Genomic DNA, 15,760 nt, shown 5'->3' with positions numbered 1-15,760 from the left:
GCCAAATGAATGAATGGGGTATGGAGGCTAGTGGCCCCCAGTACTTCTGGACTTTTAGCCCATTGTATCACAGCTCGTTGTTCTTCTGGCTGTCCATTATCCATCCCCATGCAGGGCAGGTCCTCCCTACCGTTTTCTCTCTATATCCCCCGTACCCATCAATGGCCTGGCACTGAGATGGGGCTCAAGGAAGTTTGCTTTGGGAGTGAATTTCCAAGGAAAGAGCCTCTGAGCAGGGCCCGGGCTCCCTAGTCAGCCTGGGCTGTGAGTGATGCCAGGGAGTTGACTTCCCTGTTCACACTCACCTCCTGAACCTCCTGTTCACACTCATCCCGTCAGAGCAGGGAGGGCCCTCAGAAAACATCTAGTCCAACTAATTCTACAGACTAAATAGCAACATGAGAAAATGGTCATGATGACACACTAAGGGAAGCATGTAGAAAACAAAATGATCTGTGCTTACTATCCCTTATTCACTCAACAAGTATTTACTGAGCAATTATGATGTACCAGGCACTGTTGAGGCACTTGGGACACAGCAGAGAACCAGACAGATGCAGTCCCTACTAATAGGGATCTTCCAGTCTAGTGGGGAAGACAGATAATAACAAGGAAAATAATAAAAGAATCAGAGAGCTACCCATTATGGTCTAGGCTCTAGAGAAAATAAAGCCGAACGGGATGGGTGGTGAATTTAGGTAGCGTGTCGGGGAAGGCTTCTCTGTGGAGGTCACACCTGAGATGACAGCTGAAGGATGAAGAGGAGGCAGCCTTGAAAATACGAGTTAGATAGAAAAATTGGAATAGCTGGTTTTGCGGGAGTAGAGAGCTTACACAGACATAATGACTGGAACTCTGGTAGCCATCTCAGGCTGTAAGGCAGCCAGAAAGATGGATGTGACAGGCTGAAACCAGAGAAATAGAAGGAAGATGCAGCCTGGGTGTCTGATGGGGTAGCCACACCATCACAGCACTCAGTGATATGCTAGGAAGCTTGCCCTCTGGAAAAAAGAAAAACAGCCCCAATTTATATTGTTGGCCAATTTCCTTGGTGTAAAGGCTCCCCCACAAAGCCAATTTGAAGCTCTCCATGTGAGGTCACCGGATGCAGAGCTGGGAAGAGATTTGCACAACTAGTTCTCAGGAACTGGGACAAGCTGGCTCTGGCACACCACTGCCTGGGGTCCTGTCCTATAGACCTGTTTTACGTGGGAGAGAAATACACCCCTATCTAATTTCAGCTACTCTGAGCAGCTCTCTATTACTAACAGCTGGAAGTCATTCCTAATAGATTCATGTGCATCAGAGCCACTGGAACAGATGGATCGTTTTCACCTAAGACTACTCCTCTCTGACTGCCTGGGGTCTGTCCAGCTTGGGACATAGTCTGCTAGAGACACAGATTTTGAGATGACCACCCCTTGGTGGTCCTCATAGACCCAGCCACCCAGGCAGCTCTTCAGAATCTCTGAGAAAACTGCCCTGGAGGCCACGTTCCTCATATCACTCAGGGCACCCCAGGGACACGGTCAAATTCCTCCCTGCTTTCAAGGCCAGGGAACAACGGGATCCCGGGAGTAATGGAACATTCATTCGTCCATTCCGCAAACATGTGCTGAATGAGGCCTCCTTGGGCCCCACATGCTGCTGTGTCAGCGACAGGGAGAGGGATGGGGTATGAGTCTCAACCCATGATGCCTCAGGAAGTGTGCAGATGGGCTGGGGGGAGACAGGGACATAGACACTCAATCACAGTGGATGCTGGAACAGTGGTACAGGACCCCAAAACTGCCCCTCCTCCACGTTCCCCATCACAGTGAAGGGCACGCCCCCACCCCCGCTGCCATCCAAGCCAGAAATCTGGGGGTCACCCTTGACATGGCCCACGCCCCCAATCCAATCAGTCATCAAGCTTGCCCTGGAATTTGTTCTCTCCTCTCTATACCCACCACCCTGGTTCAGTTTTCATCACTTCTTTTCTGGACTGTGGCCCCAGGCTCCTCCCTGCCCCACAGAGCAGCTGGGGTAATCGTTTGACAGGACAGATGTGTCCCTGCCTCTCCTCCCCGGGCCACTGCAGGATTTCTACATTGTCTGGGAAGAAGGGCACGAAGCCTGAGTGTGGCATTCAAGGCCCTTCACTACTGGCCCCAAATTTCTTCTCCAGCCTTTTCTTTTCATCCAGACCTGTACTGTTCAATACAGTAGCCACTAGCCACATGCGGCTATTGAAATTCAAATGAATTTAAATGAAATACAATTGAAATTCAGTTCCTCGGTTATACCAGTTGCACCAGGTTGCACATTTCAAGTGCTCAATAGCTCCAGGTGACCAGTGGCTACGGTATCAGCACAGATGCAGAACACTTCCATTATCCCAGAAAGTTCTACTGGACAGCGCAGCTCTAGACGCACTAAACAACTTGCAGTGCTCTCCGCCAGGTCTTTGCTCATGCTGTTCCCTCTGTCTGGAATGCTCACCCACATGGTTTTCTCCACTTGTCAGGCTCACGCTCATCTCGTAAGATCTAGATCAGACATCACCTCCACTGAGAAGCCATACCCCAAACTCCATTCTGTCCCCAGACAATCCTCTGTGTACAGAGCCTTCCCTCATACTATCTGGCACACACAGTATTTTAACAGCAAGGTGACCTGTCAGTTTTCTCCATGAGATATGGGCTCTTAGGCCAGGGACTGTGTCAGATAGATTTTCACACTATCAGTACCTAGGACAGGGCCAGGCACAGAGTTTACGGAATGAATCTGCCCACAGAAGAGTCTGGGCTGGGTCAGAGCTCACCTCCAAAAGGGTAGGAGGAGATCCCAGGGAGACAGCTCTCCTCAGGTGGACTACTGAGCCTGAGGGAACAGCTAACTTAGGAAAAACAAAACCTAGAACCCACAGAGCAAGACTAGGAGGCAGCCTGCACTTTGTCACCCCCTCTGCCTTCCCTCCTTCCAGGCCTGGGACCAGACCCGATTCCCTGGGTTAGGAGACTGGCTTTGCCACCCACTAGCTGTGTGACGTTGGGCAGGTACCCTAACCTCTCTGTGCCCCAGTCCCTCGTCTGTGAAATGGGGATAATAATACCTCCCAGGGTTGGGAGGGTGAAATGAGATAACAGTAAGAAGTGTTTAACCACAGTGGAGAGCCTGGCCACACTGGCTGCTCGGGAGACAGAGAGGTCACCATGTCCCACATGAGGCTCCTGGGTCACTTCTCCACGTCCCCACCCTTCACTATGTCCTGGCCCCTTCTTTCCTCCTCAGATGGCCAGAGCAGGAAGGAGCCCCAGGGACCATCTGGTCCAAAAATCTGGATTTCTAGAACAAGAAACTGAGGTCCAAGAAAAGTGACTGAGTGGCCCATGGCCACACAGCTTTACAGAGAACCAACTGGAAAATTTCCTCCCAGCAAAGATCAGACAGGAAACAGGAAGCTGTTGATAAACTCCTAAGCAATAGAGCTAACTGTGAGGAAGGACACTGGCCATGCCGGAGGCTCAGAACCATGTCTGGAGGTGGTATGGTTTGGGTTTGAACTTCACAGGCATCATGTCACTTAATTCTCACAACAGCCTCATGAGGTTAGTGCCTTTATCACCTCAGTCTCACAGAGAGGGAAATGGAGGCTCAGAGAGGTCAGGCAGGTTGCCTAAGGTCACACAGCCCATAAGAGTCAGAAGTGGGAATTTGAGTGACTCCAAAATCCATGCTGGAAACCGCTCGGCCTCTCTGCCTCCCGCTCAGTTCAATACAGCCATCACGTCCGGGCACCCACGGTCAGGCGGAGTGCCAGCCGCTCCGAGTCTGCAGGTTCTAGGGGAGGCAGAAATGCGGATAGGTAGACTGTAAGGGAGAGCAGGACAACGCAGAGGGAACACCAGGAAGCCGGCTGTGTGTGTGACACCCTCCCTCCCACCTCAGCTTCCAAACCTGTGAAGTGCAGCTAATGACAGTGCCAGCTCTGTGGTTGCTGTGAGGATTAGGTGACTTAATACCTGACCTGAAGTGAGGCACAGGAAATGCTCAGTCACTCGTAGTTATTGTCATTATCATCACGATAATTATAATTGTATGTGAGGGCTTCCCTGGTGGCGCAGTGGTTAAGGATCCGCCTGCCAATGGAGGGGACGCGGGTTCGAGCCCTGGTCCGGGAAGATCCCACATGCCGCAGAGCCACTAAGCCCGTGTGCCACAACTGCTGAGCCTGAGCTCTACAGCCTGCGAGCCACAACTACTGAGGCCCACGTGCCACAACTACCGAAGCCCGCACACCTAGAGCCTTAGGCGCGCAACAAGCTCCGCAACAAGGGAAGGCACCGCAGTGAGAAGCCCCTGCACCTCAACGAAGAGTAGCCCCTGCTCGCCACAACTACAGAAACCTCGCGGGCAGCAACGAAGACACAACGCAGACAAAAACAAAAAATTTAAAAAAAAATTGTATGTGCAATAGGGACTCAGAACTGTGGGAGTTTCTTGGTGAGAGTTTATTTCTGATGGGAGGATCAGGGAAGATGGATGGATGGATGGATGGATGGATGGATGGATGGGCAGGGTCACTTCAAGTCTCCAGGGCAGGGCCAGAGCATTCCAGGTGGAGAGAACAGGAAGCGGGGGGGTGGGGGGGTGGGGGGGAGAGGGGGGCGCAGTTGGGGATGGTGGGAGCCAGGTGTGTGGGTGGAGTTACAAGCTGGAAAGGCCAATGGGGCTAGCAGGGGTGAGGGCAGTGTGGGTGGGGTGGAGGATGCCTTGGAGGTCAGCCTGGGGAAGCTGGACACAGCAGGCCCCATCAACTCTGGGGCAGGGCAGGTATCAGGGATGGGAGGAGGGCCCTTCTGAGGGCAGAACCATAGCTCTGTACCCCTCCCTCTGGAGAGAGGGCAGAGTCAGGGCTGGTGCAGACCTAAGCACACAATTATGCAAATATGTCAGCTGAGAGGCTCTGGGGCTCGGGCAGGCACTGAGGGGGAGAACAGAGAGCCAGGGCTCACATGCCCCAAAGGCCAGACCTCCCCTCCTACAAGGCCATCCCTCTCCCAGCCCAGAGGAAAAAGCTGTTGCCGGAAGCCATCTCCCCTGGCTTCAGGGACCGACACCCTCTCCCCCCGACCCCCGGTCACTAAGCAGTGCTGCCCAGTGGAAATAGCATAAACTTGGGTGTCAGAAAAACCTGGGTTTGAATCCTGCCTGTGTGCCCTTGGGTAGATCATTTCCTCCTCTCTCAGTGTCCACCTCTCAGAGCCTTATCTATAAAATGAGGACCGGAGTCACTCGCGGGGGTGCGATGAGGATTAAATGAGATGACACCCTTGAAGGCCCAGCATGACGTGGCGCACAGTAGGTGCTCAAGGCCCCCTCCCCTTCTCCGTGCCCAGTTACTGCCTTCTCTTCCCCTCTCTGCCCCAAGGGGACGCCAAATCTTCACATGGCAAACTGAACTTGCCCCTTTTCTCCTTTCCCCCAATCTCTCTTCTACTCGCAGCCCTCTGATGTCCTGGTCCTCTCGACACACCTGAACTCTCATACATCTTCTCTGCCTCTGAGCCCCAACCCTGTCCACTCTGAGCCTCGCGGTCTCTGGCAGGCAGCACCTCATGGCTGCTCCCCTTCCTCCAGGCTGCCCCTCACCTCTCCCACCTGCACACTGCCCCTCAGTGCACACCGACCAGGCCAGCCTCACCTGCTCCAACATGTTCCTGGCTCCCCCGAATCTCCAGGATCCAGTCCAAGCTCCTTGGGTAGGGGTGGCACCTTCGAGGCCCTTCATGAGCTGGTCAAGCCTCACTTTCCCACCCCTTCCCCTGCAGCTACAACGAATCACGGGCTCCCCTCCATGCCTGCCCCTGGCTGACTCAGATCATCTGAGTCTGAGTTCTAGCTTCAGCGACACTTATTGGGTACGTGGTCTTAGGCACAGTTTCTGAGCCTCAGTTTCCTTATGTATAAAAAGGGGCAAAGAGGGGCTTCCCTGGTGGCGCAGTGGTTGAGAGTCCGCCTGCCGATGCAGGGGACGCGGGTTCGTGCCCCGGTCTGGGAAGATCCCACACGCCGCGGAGCGGCTGGGCCCGTGAGCCATGGCCGCTGAGCCTGCGCGTCCGGAGCCTGTGCTCCGCAACGGGAGAGGCCACAACAGTGAGAGGCCCGCGTACCGTAAAAAAAAAAAAAAGGGGGCAATGAGACCCACCTCCTAGGGCTGCTGTGAGGATTAAACGAGAAAGGGTGCCTGCCCCCGGCACTCTCTGCACCCAGGCAGTGGGGCTGTGGATGTTGTTACTCCCTCTGTCTGTAACGTCTCCTTTCTCTGCTCTCAGGATTCAGCTCAGTTGTCAGCTCCAGGGGGACCTGGGCAACCCTGACGTATGGCCAGAGGAGCCTAGGACATGACCTTGCGGCTTCTGGGCCTATCCCCCAAGAACCACTGCAGGGTCAAGCTTGTCCTGCTCTCTTCTGGGCCCAGGACCTGGCCCTCAGTTAGCTACAGCAGAAGTGTTGACTGAAGAAATTATTGAATGAATCCCTGAATCCAAGATAGAACCATCTCCAAATCCTCCACACCTGCCCCAGTGTTCAAGCAGAATTCAAGGTCCGCAAGGTAAATGATGCTGTGAAAATAGCACTGGACTGAGATTCCAGGGAGCTGGGCTCTGGACCAACCTCGGGCAAGTCAGTTTCCCCATCTGTAAAGTGGGGAGAGGATGGAAGTGGATGGTTTCTGAGGTACCTCCCCATTTGGATGCTCCCTGAGGCAGTTAGGGTTTTGGTGAGGAGGTTGAGTTCTGAGCCAGACAGACCTGAGTCTGAATCCCAGCTCTGCCTCCTGCTCGCAGTGTGGCCTTCGGCAAGTTACTGAGCCTCTGAGCCTCAACGTTTTCTTCTGTGAAATGGGGCTGATCCTAGCCCCACTGGGGGAGTAGGGAAAGGGAAAACGGCTGCTGTGAGGATTCAATGCCCGTAACAGCACCTGGCACATAACAAGGGTCCAATACCCTCTGACTAGAGTTTTTTTTAGGGTTGTTACTGTTTCTGTTGTCACTTCCTACCAGATCCTTTTCTCTCTAGAAAATAAACATCCTGGGGCCCCAACTTCAATTCTGAGTTTTGACACCGTGGCCTGTGCTTAGCCAAGGTGTCCTGGATGAACAGGCTTTCCTGGCTGCTGACTGACAGACACCTGTGAAGAGGGAAGTAGAGATGCTAACAGCAGCCCAGGGTCTGACTCATTGCCAGCCTCGCCCCCATGGAGGCTGCTCTTTGCACACAAATCCTGCCCTCTCTTGGGAAAAGTAACATCAGAGGCCACTTCCCCAGGACACAGACAACCTGGCTGCCTCCCTGTCCACAGTACAAAATAAAGCACCTTCACATCAGTTGTCTCTGGATAGGCAGCAACTCCCTCTCCCTCTTTATACATTAAGTGGACAGTTTTGTTCTTATTTCCACTTCCCAAGTTGGGAAAGGGTGCAGAGAAGGCAGCATCTTCCACTCAGCTGGAAGAAGCCAGCACCAGGATTTGAATCCAGTCCCCCAGCTCTGTTCTTTCCCCGTGTGGCTGCCTCAGCGTCTCTGAATCCCTATGCCCAACTCCTCAGGGCTCCCATCCCAGGCTGATCCACTGCTGTCTCCCTTGGCACGAAGGAGGCCTTGGGAAGGGCTCCAGTGGTCACATGAGACCTGGAGAGGGTGGCTGGGACTGCATCCAATCCCTCCTCTGGAGGTTAGGAAGCTGAGAAGGCCAGAGAGCCGGATGCCATGCCTGAGCAAGATGACAGCCAGCACCTGCCCTCGGTGCATCAGCTGGCACGGGCAGACTGTGTCCTTAGCCTGACCCTGTGCTGAGTACACTTGAAATACAAAGACAGACAGGGTGCGGGGGAGACAACTACCCAGCCCTCAGAGGCAGCTCCGAGGCCATGTGTGGCCAGTTAGCTAAGCTTCAGATCCTGTCCCTGCCATTTACCATCTGGGTGACCAAACAAGTCACTGAATTCCTCTGAGCCTCTGTTTTCTTATCTGTAAAAAGAATAAATTACAGTACCCACTCGACAGGGTGTTATGAAGATTAAATGAGGCAATATCACAAAAGCGCTTAGTATAGTCCCAGGCAGTGGGCTAGGGCTCAGTAAGTATTGGCCGAGAAGCCCCCAAACCCTTCTGAGATGGGGCTCCTTCCATCCTCTTTGCTCTATGGTCCAGTGCTCAGCAGTGAAAAAAAAAGGGAAGGTACATGCACACATGCACACACACACACACACTCACACACTCAAAACATGCTCACATGCCATTTACACAACAAAAATTCTGTAGAACTATAAAGCAAATCTTTAAGAAAAAGACCATGTTTTTCCAAGGGGTAGAATTATGGGGGATTTTAACTTTTACATTATATAGCTCTGTTTATTATGTTAATTTTATAATCAGAAAAATAAAGATATTTAAAAATTGTCGTGTGCTGTGTGCCAGGCACAGCATGAGGCAGTTTTGATACAGCCTCCCTCACCCCTACAGCATCCTTCCCAGGAAGGTCATGTTATCCCCACGTTCTAGATGAGCCGGTGGAGGCTTAGAGAAGTGAAGTGATCTGACCAAGGACACACAGATTACCAGCGACGATGCCAGGATCTGACCCCAGTATTGGAATCTGGGGTACAAAGCGATTCTGCCTGGCAGGTCAGGGGAAGCTTCATGAAGGAGGTGATATCTGCGCTGAGCCTGGAAAGCTGAGTAGGATTTCTGTAGGCCTGCGTTCTCAGCCAGGGGTGATGTTGACGCTGGAGGACATTTGATGAAGCCTGGAGACATTCTCGGTTGTCAGAGCTTGGGGTGGGTGGTGCTACTGGCATCCAGTGGGTGGAGGCCAGGGATGCTGCGAAACATCCTATGGGGCATAGGATTGCCTTGCATCACAAAGACTTATCTGGCCCCAAGTGTCAATAGTGCCAAATATGACGTAACATACTAGAGCTGTCATTTATCGAGTGCTTACTATGTGTCAAGTTCTGTACCAAGTTCTTGCAAATGTCGTCTTACTTAATTCAACCCCATTATTCCCATGCTGTGAAGGAGGGACCTGCGGCTCAGAGACGATAAGGAACTTCCCAAAGGTCACACAGCCAGAAAATAGGAGTGCAAGATTCCCTGAATACAAAGCCAGAGCCTTTCACCTTTCTGCTCTGCTGCCTCCAGGATTTATAATAAATGAAAAAAGCTCCAGGCCAACTGCTAAGCAGCCGGGTGTGAGGAGGAGTGGCCTCCTCTGGCCTCAAGGCCTTGGGAAAGGTCCCCCCTGCCCCGGGGCATTTCCCCATCTGTCAAATGAAGTTTGCATCAGGCGATCTCCAAGGCCCTGCCGGCTCTGAGTCTGTTATTCTCCAGGAGAGGGGTCCAGGCTCCAGGAGCCCTGGGGACAAACCACCTGCTGCTGGGAGAGGAAGGGGTGTGATGGGCAGGCTCAGCCTCATTTCCAGCGCATAACTAGCTAACAAGCCCCACTTCCCCATGAAGAGAGGGGGTGGGGTGGGGAGGGTGGGGAGTGGCTTGAACCTCACCCAGGAGCTTACTTCTCCAGGGGGAGGCATGTTTCTCTGCTACTTTCTTGCCAAGCCCAAAGGAGGCACCAAAGCAAGGCCTCCTGCTCAAGTGAGAGGCAGCTCTGGGCATTGGCCCAGCGGGGCACATGAGTTCTCAGAGGTAGAAGGAGAAAGAATGGGAGCACTTGCCGATCCAGCCCCTGCCAAGTGCCAGGCATCTCAACACAGGTTCATCTCAGGTCAGCCTCATGAAAATCCTGGTAGGAAAGAATCACCCTGACCCCGGTTTACAGGCGAGAGAATCAAGGCTTCCATGTGCTGATTACACAGACGGTGCTAAAGGAAGGTTTGGAACCCAGGTGTGACTGACCCCAGGACAGTACACTAGAGGGTAAGTGAGTGGCAGTCCTTTTTTTCTTTTCACACAAGAATGACAGTGTTTCAGTAACGTTTGGGGAAAAGATATGTTCATTTTCTCCTGCCTGCCCCAGGTCATGGAATGGACTGAAAAAAACCACAACACAATAATTTGGATTTCCTGGTTTGCGGACAGGGGAACCAAGCCTTGGAACACAGAGTTCTCTCCAGCTAGCAAGTCAGACAGGGAGAGGAGGGGGTGAGCAGGAGGGGTGGGATCCAGCCGGGGTCAGGCTGAGCTTTCCCGGCCGGTGCTCTCACTGTCTGGCAGTGTGGCTTTGGGTAAGTCACATCACCTCTCTGGACCTCAGTCTGCACATCTACATAATGAAGAGGTTGGACAGATGGTTTCAGACAGAGTCCCTTCAAACTCATGACCTGCACCTAGTCCTGTCCAAGCTTCTCTCCTCTTCCCTGTTTATGTGATTTCATAGACGGGGAGATGGGGATACCAGTGCCTGACCCCGGTTTACAAGGGGCTCTGGGGGTGGACGGTCAATGCCAATCTTGTGCAAGCTCCCAGAGCCACCAACTCTTGCTCTCCATCCTCAAACAGCCAAACTGGAAGGGAGTCAGTGGTGGTTGGGGATTAAAGGGACAAGGAGCGGGTAAGGTGAACATGGAGTCATTTCTCCTAATAGGGCCAGGGCATCTGCTGGTGCAGGCTGGCTCACAGAGACTCATGTATAAGTTGGGGGGGGGGTGACCCCCTACAACAGGGAAAATAGTTATTTCGCTCCTGCTTAAGGAGTCAAAAACCTTCTTCTTCTGAAGGCTTCACAGCCTGGGCCAGCTCAGGTCAGGACTAGTCATTCATTCAGCCTTTACTGATGTTCATTGTGGGCCAGGCCTTGTGGCAGGCTTTGGGGCCATAGATATGATGACTAAGAGACTTCTCTTGGGGACTGTGTGCTAGCCTGGTATCCCAAGGCCAAACACACGGGGCTACTAGATTTAAATGGTTTAGCTTGAGAAAAAGATTCCAGGCTCAAATAACCTTGGGAATCATTTTATTAAACACAGCAAAATGGGTTTCTTTGCTACAAGATTTCTCCAAGCCTTTAATATGCAAATGTACATCGAGAATCCTCCAAGGAGGGTATAGAGAATATACTATATATCCCAAATGTAGCTAATCTTGGAACACTGTTTTTTTAAAAAAACATTATACTTATTAACAAAGATTGGGAAGATGCAGCTCTAATGCTATTGTTTTGGCCAGTGGAGCTTAGAGAAGCTTACACAGAGAGGGCATTTGAGCAGGGCTTTGAGAGTTGAGTAGGAGTTAGTCCGTGAGGACAGGAAGGCTTAAGGGAGACCAATTACAGTCCTAGGCTGACTATGTTCAGGTTACCCTGCATGTACTGTTTCATTTAGTCCTCAAGGTCCTGATGCTGGTGACAGAGCTAAGGAGGTCACCAAAAGTCCCTGGAGACTTCTAGAGGTCCACCTCCCTCGCTTTTCTTGAATTACCTCACCTCGGGGCCTTATTCTCCAAATCTTGAGTCTTTAAGTCCTGTCCTCACTCTCAACTTGACCTCTACTGTGATTTAAACCCAGAATGGTCTTTACAGTATCTGAACTTGATCCCAGCCTTAGCCCCTCATACACCTTGGCCTAGCCCCTGGCACCAAAACCTGCTCTCTCAGCAGTTTGCTGACACTCATTTAGACCCTCTCTTAGATTTAACCCTGACCTGCCCAGAGCGATCTAGCCCACGTACTGCTCCCCAGGCCCTGATGCATACCTGATTGAACCCCGGGTCATCATGCCCCAAAGCCTGCAGCTCAGCTACTCCGTATAGTCCAGACTCATCCTCGGATGGCGGCCCCACCTCCTGTCTAGCCCCGACTTTGTCCCATTCCCCATCTGTGTCTTTGTCTCCAACTCAGTCCTGAACCCTTCTTACGTGGGTCCTGTCTCCAGGTCCAGCCCCATGACCCCTTACAGTGGCCCTGCCCTTGCCCAGCTCTGATTCGGCTCCGTCCCTAACCTTGTCCAGGTGGTACCTGGTTCAGCTCTGATTTCATCTGTCCCTGCCGTTCTACTCCATTGGTGATCTCTCCCCAACTATGGACCCACCCACCCCCCACTTCAGGTCTCTCTGAGACCCCGCCTGGTGAGCACTGCCCAAGGCCCCACCCTCAACACCGCCTCCTCGCCGCGGCCCCGCCCCGTCCTAATTCTGATAGGGCCCTGGCCCTGCCGGCGGCCCCGCCCCATGGCAATTCTGACTGGGCCCTGCCTGCGGTCCAACCCTGACCCCGCCCCCGGGCCGGCCCCGCCCCCGCCCCAGGCCCGCCAAGCGGCTCACCTGCAACTCCTCGAAGGCGTCATCGATGCCCGTGACCTGGTGCTGCTCATGTAGCGCGGGTTCATCGCAGAAAAAGCAAAGCAGCGCGCGGTCCGTGAGGCAGAAGAGCTTGACCTTGTCGTGTGCCTGGCAGGGTCGCGCGGCACGGCGTGCACTGAGGATGGCGTCCAGCGGGAAGGCGCTGTAGCGCTCCACGATGTTGGCCAGCTTGAGGCTGGGCGCGAGCGCGGGCTCGGCAAACGTGCGCCGGCACTCGGGGCAGTCGCGGGCGCCCTGAGCCTCCTGCCTCACCCAGTGCTCGGTGATGCAGCGGCGGCAGAAGTAGTGCTCGCAGCCCAGGCTCACCGGGTCCTGGTAGATGCTCAGACAGATAGAGCAGAGCAGCTCGTCCTTGAGGCTGCACGCCATGGCGCCGGGGACGGCGGAGAGGGTCCCCCGAGATGCAGGGGGCCGGCTGGAGAGCGCGACGCTGTCGAGGACAGCACCTAGGGATGGGTGCGGGGAGCAGGCCCGGAGAAGCAGAAGCTACAGGAGAAGGAATGGGTGCTGTCTGGGAGTGGGGTAGCGCGAGTAAGAGGTGTGGGGTAGAGACTACCCGGGAAGCGAGCCCAGGAAGGTGGTCTCGAGGCAGAGGGTGACCCGGAGCGATGGGTGCTGGAGGGAGGGAGCCGTAGGTGTCTGAGGTAAGGTGCACCTAGCAAGAAGCTTCTAGGGAAAGGGGCAGTCAGAAGGGATGTGTGCTGGGAGAAGGGGCTCTAGGAGGGGGGCGGAGGCCTTGGGGGGTTGTAATACCGGTATGGGTGCGGTGGGGGGAGGGGGAGAAGCTGGGGATGGGGAATTCAGGGGGAGGGGAAGCCCGGCAGAGCCTCACCTCGGCTGTGCCTGGCAGAGGAGAGGAGGGCTGTGAGCACGCTCAGCTGCCCGATCCCGGCCCCAAGACCCGGCCCCGCGCGGCCCCTTACCCCCGCCGGCTCAGCGGCCACTGCTCCTGTCCGAGCGCAGCCTCTCAACCCGGAACCAGCCAAGCCTGAGTAGCCGGCGGAGGCGGCTCCCTCCCCGCCCCCGAGGGCGGGGCCTCAGCGACTCCACCCCCGCAGCGGGCGGGGGAGAGGAGGGGCGTGGCCCGGCCTGCAGCCAGCTGACCCCCTCCCCGCCCCCACCATTCTCCAGCTCCTGGGGGTGCGAAACCCAGCTGTTCCTTCAGGGTGTGCACTTGGAACAACATCCATGTCTCGCTTGGGGTCCCTGCGGCGGATGGGGGCTGGGGAACAGCTAATTTGAGAGGATAACGAATAAAGGAGGCATATCTTGTTGGATCATCAATGTGAAGATTTGGGAAAAATATTTTGTATTAAAACAAACACGGATATGTTGTTTAATCTGCATAGAATACAACTTTTGCATAAGATATAAAGATAAAACTCGAGAAATACCCTGCTTGCTTAGAGCAATTTCAAGTCCCTCACACTCCGAAGCCCTGGGGTCCCATTTCCTCTTCACTTTCTCAAGGAGTGCTAGCTGGAGAAGTTGGAGAGCCCTGGCCCTGACTAATGTCTGACCCAAGGAGTTGTCTCCACTCAGCAGACATTTCTGGAGTGCTATATTGTGTGCGTGGGGGTGGAGGTGGAAGGGGGAGGAGGGAGAAGGAGAGAGGGAGGAAGAGTAATAGGAGACCTTGACTTGTATGCCAGATGGAGAGGGGATAAGGGATTTCTAGGCAGAGGGGGCAGCATGTGCAAGAGCATGGAGGCGTGAAAGGGGAAGGCACATTTGGGGAAGTGCAAGTGGTTCTCTACTGTTGGGGGTGGGGTGGGAAAGGGGCTAGGGTGAGGTGGAGGACATTGAGGGTCATGGTGATGGATTTCCTGAAAGCATTGGGCTTTCAAGCAGGGGAATGAACTGGTCTGATGTGGGTTTCAGGAAGCAAGGAGATGCTCATTATCCCACCAGCAAGATGAAGGCGGGGACGCTTTCTGATGTGCCTGCATATGTGCAGCGCTCTTTGAACAGTGAAGGTATGTCACCGAATAACAGTAGCAAAGATGTGGATTTCAGGAAGAGAGACTGGGCACCAGTAGATTACCATTGTCATAGTGCGGGCGGGAGATGAGACCTGAACTGGGGCCATGAGAGTTCATAAGGAGAGAAAACCAGGGCACTGAAAATATAGACACTACGAAATTTTGTAATGGATTGAATACGGGGTGAGAAGGAAGGAGGCATGAGGGTGGTTCCCCCAGGTTTCTGGCTCCTCCAGCAATATCTTCACTGGAGCTAAACTATATTAAGGCACAATTTAAGAAAAAGCTTGAGGTTTATGCCTCTGCTGTTTATGTGTCCTCCATCACATCATTGTCTGGTTCCATGTCTCCATCATTGCCAGAAACAAGTTGGTAGCTCACGCAGCAACCATTCATTGACTTTTCCTTGCAGTCAGAGCCTTGATTTTGTTCAGGTGGCCCCCTTCCCCATGTGACGAAGGAATGGCTGACCTCAGCCCAGCTCTAGCGGTAAATCCCGTTTGGTCCAAGTCTGTCATGGTGGTTGCATTCCTCTTACCAGTGATGATTTTTTTTTTTTTTTTGAAATTGGGTAAATTGTAATAGATTTGTATCCTAAGAGACCATTAATTAGCATGAGTTAATCATTTTTCTTTAAATCTTTTTTTTTTAACATCTTTATTGGGGTATAATTGCTTTACAATGGTGTGTTAGTTTCTGCTTTATAACAAAGTGAATCAGTTATACATATACATATGTTCCCATATCTCTTCCCTCTTGCGTCTCCCTCCCTCCCACCCTCCCTATCCTACCCCTCCAGGCGGTCACAAAGCACCTAGCTGATCTCCGTGTGCTATGCGGCTGCTTCCCACTAGCTATCTACCTTGCGTTTGGTAGTGTATATATGTCCATGCCTCTCTCTCGCTTTGTCACAGCTCACCCTTCCCCCTCCCCATATCCTCAAGTCCGTTCTCCAGTAGGTCTGTGTCTTTATTCCTGTCTTACCCCTAGGTTCTTCATGACATTTTTTTTTCTTAAATTCCATATATATGTGTTAGCATACGGTATTTGTCTTTCTCTTTCTGACTTACTTCACTCTGTATGACAGACTCTAGGTCTATCCACCTCATTACAAATAGCTCAATTTCGTTTCTTTTTATGGCTGAGTAATATTCCATTGTATATATGTGCCACATCTTCTTTATCCATTCGTCCGATGGTGGGCACTTAGGTTGTTTCCATCTCCGGGCTATTGTAAATAGAGCTGCAATGAACATTTTGGTACATGACTCTTTTTGAATTACGGTTTTCTCAGGGTATATGCCCAGTAGTGGGATTGCTGGGTCATATGGTAGTAAATTTACAAGCAGCTCATGCAGCTCAATAACAAGAAAACAAACAACCCAATCCAAAAATGGGCAGAAGACCTAAATAGACATTTCTCCAAAGAAGATATACAGACGGCCAACAAACACATGAAAGAATGCTCAACATCA

The 15,760-nt window shown here is 52.9% G+C and overlaps 1 protein-coding gene across 2 annotated transcripts in view; it reads right to left on the bottom strand.

Annotated features, from left to right (window-relative positions):
- TRIM62 (tripartite motif containing 62) overlaps positions 1 to 13,292 on the bottom strand; it is a 32,147-nt gene extending 18,855 nt beyond the window's left edge. The window contains exons 1-2 of one of the 2 annotated variants that reach the window (XM_033422232.2): positions 13,227 to 13,292; positions 12,265 to 12,789 (exon numbers count right to left, since the gene is read on the bottom strand). In XM_033422232.2, the coding sequence (XP_033278123.1) occupies positions 12,265 to 12,672 (408 nt within the window). In that variant the 5' untranslated portion in view covers positions 12,673 to 12,789; positions 13,227 to 13,292. Of the gene's footprint in view, positions 1 to 12,264; positions 12,790 to 13,135 lie in introns of both variants that reach the window. The other variant, XM_004266496.4, reaches the window with a different exon arrangement.
- Positions 13,293 to 15,760: the final 2,468 nt, after the last annotated feature.

This window comes from Orcinus orca, chromosome 1 (genome assembly GCF_937001465.1).
Source record: "Orcinus orca chromosome 1, mOrcOrc1.1, whole genome shotgun sequence".
Lineage (NCBI taxonomy): Eukaryota > Metazoa > Chordata > Mammalia > Artiodactyla > Delphinidae > Orcinus > Orcinus orca.
This window is presented reverse-complemented; position numbering and strand designations above follow the sequence as displayed.